Here is a 7,266-nt window from a genome sequence, read left to right as displayed (position 1 = left end):
ACATCGCTCCTTATCCACTCCACATCGCCCCTTTATCCACTCTACATCGCCCCTTTATCCACTCTACATCGCTCCCTAACCCACTCTACATCGCCCCTTTATCCACTCTACATCGCTCCCTAATCCACTCCACATCGCTCCTTAACCCACTCTACATCGCTCCCTTATCCACTCCACATCGCTCCCTAACCCACTCCACATCGCTCCTTTACCCACCTTACATCGCTCCTCTATCCACTATACATCGCTCCCTAATCCACTCTACATCGCTCCCTAATCCACTCTACATCGCCCCTTTACCCACTCTACATCGCTCCTTTATCCACTCCACATCGCTCCCTTATCCACTCCACATCGCTCCTTTACCCACTCTACATCGCCCCTTTATCCACTCTACATCGCCCCTTAATCCACTCTACATCGCCCCTTTACCCACTCTACATCGCTCCCTTATCCACTCCACATCGCTCCTTTACCCACTCTACATCGCCCCTTTATCCACTCTACATCGCCCCTTAACCCACTCTACATCGCTCCCTAACCCACTCTACATCGCCCCTTTATCCACTCTACATCGCTCCCTAACCCACTCTACATCGCCCCTTTATCCACTCTACATCGCCCCTTAACCTTCTCTACATCGCCCCTTTATCCACTCTACATCGCCCCTTAACCTTCTCTACATCGCCCCTTTATCCACTCTACATCGCTCCTTTATCCACTCTACATCGCTCCCTAACCCACTCTACATCGCCCCTTTTCCCACTCCACATCGCTCCTTTATCCACTCCACATCGCTCCTCTGTCCACTCCACATCGCCCCTTAACCCACTCTACATCGCTCCCTAACCCACTCTACATCGCCCCTTTATCCACTCTACATCGCCCCTTTATCCACTCTACATCGCCCCTTAACCCACTCTACATCGCTCCCTAACCCACTCTACATCGCCCCTTAACCCACTCTACATCGCTCCCTAACCCACTCTACATCGCCCCTTTATCCACTCTACATCGCTCCCTAACCCACTCTACATCGCCCCTTTATCCACTCTACATCGCCCCTTACTCCACTCTACATCCCTTGAATCACCTCGCCATAATACCGCTATGACCTCTATAAACCATTACAATAACTTGTGCCTTGTCACCCTTTTACCCTTCTCCCAAGTCCCAGGCTCTTAAGTCTGTTGAAGAGAAGATTGTCCAGCTTGGTCAGCTTGCTGGTCAGCTTGGAGGATTTGTTGGTGAAAGTGAGAGTGTTAAGAAAGCCGCTGAGAAAGCTTTAAATATCCTTAATAAGCAATATAAACAGTGTAAAAGCTGTGAAAATCAGTATCATAATTCTCATGATTGTCAAGATCCTTCGAATTGTAAGAGCATCACTCAGCAGATAGAGAAACTTAAGAGCTTTGAAAAAGCAAATGAAAGAAACAAAAATAATCCAACTGAATTGCTTAATAACCTCTGCACTGGCCTTGAGACTTTCCTCGGCTTCAACGCTGACTCCAAAGGCTACGACGGCACTGGGATTGTGTATTCTGACTTGGACAGGCTGTGTGACGGGGTGATGGGATTTTTGCTGGGGGTGTTTGATGCAGTGAAAGATGATGATGCAGTTAGAACGTACGATAAAGATATCAGTGGAGATAAAATTGATACAGTTATTAGCATGTTACAATCTTCAATTGGCTCCGGGCGTGATGGGCTTGTGGATGCTGTCGGCGCGGTGAAGGCGTGGCTGGAGGGGTATGGAGAGAAAGTAAGAGAGAAAAATAACTTAGTTACTACGCCCATTGAAAACATAAAAACAGAAATTGGAGAGCACATAAAAGATCAATCAACGCCACAAAAACCTATCGACCAACAGATCAACGAGTGGACTACGCGGGCCGACGATTATCTATCCAAGGTGAAGAGCGCCGAAGGCGCCTTAGTAGACATAGACTCCAAACTTAAAGATAAGTTGAAATGTCCTATTAACATGCTGTTGCAGGCAACGAAGACCTTTCGGGAGGACGCAAGGAATAGGGACTTGGAGGAGTTGAACAAGACGGCGGCGGCGGAGCTCACAAAGCTGGAGAAGGAAGTTAAGGATTTCGTTAATTTTCGAGTTATTAGAATGGGAAATGAAATTGAAGGAGCGTTTAACGAGCAGATACAAAAGCCGATTACCAATGTGAAAGATAAGTTGGCGCAAGTTGATGCGGACTTGAAGTCGTGGATCGAGGAAGCTACAAAAGTTATTCAACAGGTCAAACAGAAGGCACAACAGGTCCATGATAGGTTGGAAGCACATGTGAAAAAAATTGCAGCTGATGCTGATAAAGTGCAAAAAGAAGCGGAAAAACAAGTATCAGCTAAATTAATTACAGTAGATGGTCTGCTAAATGAAGCGGAAAGCAATAGCAGGGCGCTAGATGAATCGTGCAGCAAATCCGAACGTCATTTAAAGACGCTGAAGGAGTCAGCAGAGGAGGTGATACGTCAAGCCACGTACAATGTAGAGAACATTAAAGAACTTAATAGAGAAATTACAGGTGACCTGAAACAAAAATTGAATATGGTATCATTTCACGTGAAAGGACTAGAACTGATTGGTATGCAAGAAAAATTTGAAATGTTGCTTCATAATGTTTATGATGCGATTGGAAATCTCTCCGAGGCGGTTGTAGGTCAGAAAGATAAGTCTATTAAAAAAATGCTTGAAAAGCTTAAACGAGAAGACATTGACGGTCTTAAGAATGCTATTGAGACAGCTAATGAAGATTTTAAAGAATTGGACGAGAGACAATATCCAACGGTGAAGTACTTTAAAGATTTAATGTCTTCAGATAAAAACGAAAACACCATATTTGCCAGGTTCCAGAAAGCAGTAGCGATTGACCAAAAAGGCAAGAACGTCTCTGATCATCCCAATTTTGCAGGGAAAGTTGACGAAGCTATAAACGCGGTTAACACAGAGGTTACCAGCATTAATGCCACATTTGCATCCGAAATTAAGAAGGCACTCACTACCGCAGTGGATGACGCTGCAGCACCAATCGCAAAAATTAAAGCGTTCGCAGCCGCGATTTCACATCCCGATTCTGGCTTCCCGCATAATTTACTGGACGTGAAGCATCAGATTACGTCACTTCAAGTTAGATTTCAATCACTCATAGATGCAGTAAGAGTCGCCAAGATGAAACATTATGTCAGCGACCTACTCGGGGCACTTCGCAATGCCAAGATGCTTATCGTTAAATACATAAAGGGCATCGCACACGATTTCAAAATGCTTACTGCCGAGCTTACAGCGCTCCAAGGAGAGTTGCAAAAAGATAATGTCGGCCACGACGTCATTACAACGTTAAATGACTTTTTAAGTCAAGGCATACAAAGTACCGGGGAGTGGAAAGACAAGACCGCCGTAAAGGGTCTTACGGAGATTGAAAAGCGCATTGCGAACATCCTAGGTATTGGCGATGAAGGTGATGCGCCAAACGATTTGAATACCATAGTTACCAAGGCCAACGCTTTCTACACCTCCGTATTGCAAGCCGAAGCAAGAGAAGCCATGCGAGAAATTGCAGAGCGTGTGAAGCAGGAATTCAGCATAACGACCAAAAACATAGAGGCAAGAGCTCAATGGTTGTACGCCAACCGTAAAAAGAAGGAACTCGAAGAATTAAAAAATATTGTCGACAGTCAGAAATCCGAGATTCGCAACATAATCGACAAAGACAGAGCATCCGGTATCAAGTGCCTGCTCTGGTACATGAATCACAATCGTGGAAAGCTTACGGAACTCACGGGCATAAATGAATTTAATTATGCAACAGAAAAATGCAAGCACTATTTCGATCCACTTGTAGAGTATATCAAAGCGCAAGTCAAGAATACGATCAAACCTGCAACCACCAATGAAACCACGGACCCATATATACAGCTAACCAAAATCAAAGAACACTTCGACAAATTACTTGGACATCTTCAAAAGGATGATAAAAAGTATAATTTCGACAATAAATTCACCTCCCTCCTCACCACCCTCTCCACCTCCCTCACCGCTCTCACCCCCTCCGCCTTCGCCAACCCCCGGCACCCGGAGCTGCTCGATGCGGTCAAAAAGGGGCTGCAGGGGTTTGTGCAGGAGATGGAGCGGGTGTATGTGAACAAGTACGACGGTGACCCAGCTGTTTATTTCTCTTGGAATGGAACGTTTACAAGTGAATTAAACGACCTTGGCAAAAATTGCGTTAGAGTGTTTCTGACCATTGTCAACATCCTCCACGAAGATCTCGATAAGTTGAATTATAAGTGTGACGGTGACTGGAGGCGCAAATTAATATGTGAAATGGATGGTGAAGACGATAATCCTCTCGGCCAATTCATGAAACGCTGTGGCTATAAGGTCGCAGGAAACAAGGATTCCAAGGAAGGGGAGTTAAACTTCCCATCGAGAGATTTCACAGGCAAAAACATTCATAGTAAGCTCAATGCTACGAAATTCGGCGACGACCAAGTTATTGCTCAACACCTTCTAAAATGTGAATCGAACGAAGAGGATGAAGAAGGCGAAAAAGTTAAAAAGCACAACTTCGATTTCTTTGACCTCCTCAACTGCCTGCTCAGTCACGTCAATGAGTACAACGAAGTATGTTATCTGTCCACTTTACAGGCAAGAAGACAACCATGTTCCGTGTATGAGATGCTCGTATGGCTTTCGGGTCTCCCACATCATCCCGTGTATACGGATATGAGAGACGTAACCACGCTCGGAATTATCGACGGTTTGAATAAAAAGGAAGAGGAGGAATTCAGTGTATCGTTCGTCGACGACAGCTCATCCCTTGAAGCCTATCCGGATAAGATCACGTACAACAGCGTACAAGGAGCCGTAACGGAGGTATGCTCCAAAGCGTATGACACCGTCGTCTGCATTGCTGGTACCGGCGACGCTCAGACAGTGTACGGCTGCGATTACTCCAACAATTCGTTCAACTTCTATTACCCGCAAGACGGTGAAGGCTGCCTTGACATGTTCCTCGACGTACTTCGTAGGCTCTTCCCTCCGCTTAAATTCCTGCGAAATCAGTGCAAGTACCGTTCCAATCATCTGGGATGGCGCGATTGTCAGTACGGGATGGATGTTCCCATGGGCAAATCGCAGTGTACCGAGCACTCAAGAGACCAAGTAACAGGCCAACCAAAGTGCCAGGCAAACAGCAAAGTAAACTGCCAACCAAATTCACCACTTATGTCCTATTTGAATGATTGCTTGCCCGGGCATTTACCGCATCACCTCACTAAAATTGGTTGCAAATACGAATGTGCCACCTGCCCTTCCACCTTAAAGAAAGGTATACCGTGCATGACTCCCCTTGGATTCAGAGGATTCTCTGGTAGCATAAAAACTGGCAAAGATATATGTGCCATACTCGATTCATTCTTCAGCATCCGAAAAGTTGAGACGCTGTTCACTCTCTTGCCTAAGCCGCCGTCCAGTGTGCCAGAGCACTTTGGTTTCGCGTTGTCACTTGTTGGCGGGTGGTATGATAATGACAACCTCAACAAAAATGACGTGCAAACAGCATTCGAAGAGTCCATTAAAAACGTGTCCATTCATCTAGTTGACCAACCTAATGAGCTAACCGACGCTATAACTAACGCGTATGGTTCCGGTTATACTAAGCATAGCAGTTGCGAGCATAACCACGTAAAGAACCTCACAACGGGTGACATATGTAGCGACAAGAAAAATGTAGATTGCGCTCCTTACATGTCTTCCCTATGTGCTGATTCATATTATTATGTTGCCAAAGCGCACTCGGACACCTACTTGTCCTGGGCAGTGTACTTACCTTGGAATTTCTGGACGTTGCTCAACAATTTATACCAAGACTTCTGCAATATTAATTGCCAAGATTGGGGTTGCCGTAACTGCCTCAACAGTAGACAGTGCAAACGCGGACAACATGGTCTCACCGAGAAAGTTGACAAAAAGCCTGAAATCCCACACTGTAAATGCGATTCGATGGTTAAGTGCAAAGGTGTCGCACCTACATTCTACAGATATGGTTTCTCATTTGGCAACGTTATCGCATTGAATATGAAATCAAAAGAAAAACTGTGCTCCAATTTCTGCACTCAGTTGAGGAACGTATTGGAGTCCAAGTATTTCACCGACCTATTCGACACGTGCGACAAATTCATTTTTACAATCCGCGCCCCCTTCATCTGGCTCAACGTCGCACTCTGGCTACTCTCTCTCCTCTACCTCCTCCACATCATGGTCATCCGCCTAGACCTGCTCCACATCAAATCGCATTTGCATAGTCCCTCATCACATCGTATCGCCGCTCAGTCGCTACTCGCCGCTGCGCGTGTTAACAAGCTTAACAGAGTGTTTTACCTGCAGCCATAATCGTACTCACGTGTTTACTGTCTACACTCACCTAACATCACCTACTCACCTATTTAACGGATTGTAATCTAATGTTTTGTATCACTCATTAAACGTTGTATGTGGTTGTGTAATAGTTAACTAATGTGGTGACCTACCACCTGACCAAAGTGTTGCCCAAAGTGCTGACCAACGTGCTGACCAATGCCACGACCAACGTGGTGACCAAAGTGGTGACCAAGTTGATGGTCACGGCAGCGATGACATGGTGACGGCAGCGATGACATGGTCACGGCAGCGATGACATGTTACGGCAGCGATGACATGGTTACGGCAGCGATGACATGGTTACGGCAGCGATGACATGGTCACGGCAGCGATGAAATGGTTACAGCAGCGATGACATGGTTACGGCAGCGATGACATGGTTACGGCAGCGATGACATGGTTACGGCAGCGATGACATGGTTACGGCAGCGATGACATGGTTACGGCAGCGATGACATGGACACGGCAGCGATGACATGGTTACGGCAGCGATGACATGGTCACGGCAGCGATGACATGGTCACGGCAGCGATGACATGGTGAAGGCAGCGATGACATGGTTACGGCAGCGATGACATGGTGAAGGCAGCGATGACATGGTCACGGCAGCGATGACATGGTTACGGCAGCGATGACATGGTTACGGCAGCGATGACATGGTCACGGCAGCGATGAAATGGTTACAGCAGCGATGACATGGTTACGGCAGCGATGACATGGTTACGGCAGCGATGACATGGTTACGGCAGCGATGACATGGTTACGGCAGCGATGACATGGTCACGGCAGCGATGACATGGTTACGGCAGCGATGACATGGTTACGGCAGC

General features: G+C 46.4%; 1 protein-coding gene across 1 annotated transcript; it reads left to right on the top strand.

Moving 5' to 3' along the window:
- Positions 1-1,570: 1,570 nt before the first annotated feature.
- BBBOND_0000960 (hypothetical protein, conserved) lies at positions 1,571-6,409 on the top strand (the record flags this gene model as incomplete). Its single annotated transcript, XM_012914940.1, has 1 exon — positions 1,571-6,409. The coding sequence occupies one exon, from the start codon at positions 1,571-1,573 to the stop codon at positions 6,407-6,409; it is 4,839 nt and encodes a 1,612-aa protein (XP_012770394.1).
- Between the last annotated feature and the right edge of the window lie 857 nt (positions 6,410-7,266).

Source organism: Babesia bigemina, scaffold Bbigscaff_57327, assembly GCF_000981445.1.
Source record: "Babesia bigemina genome assembly Bbig001, scaffold Bbigscaff_57327".
NCBI lineage: Eukaryota > Apicomplexa > Aconoidasida > Piroplasmida > Babesiidae > Babesia > Babesia bigemina.
This window is presented reverse-complemented; position numbering and strand designations above follow the sequence as displayed.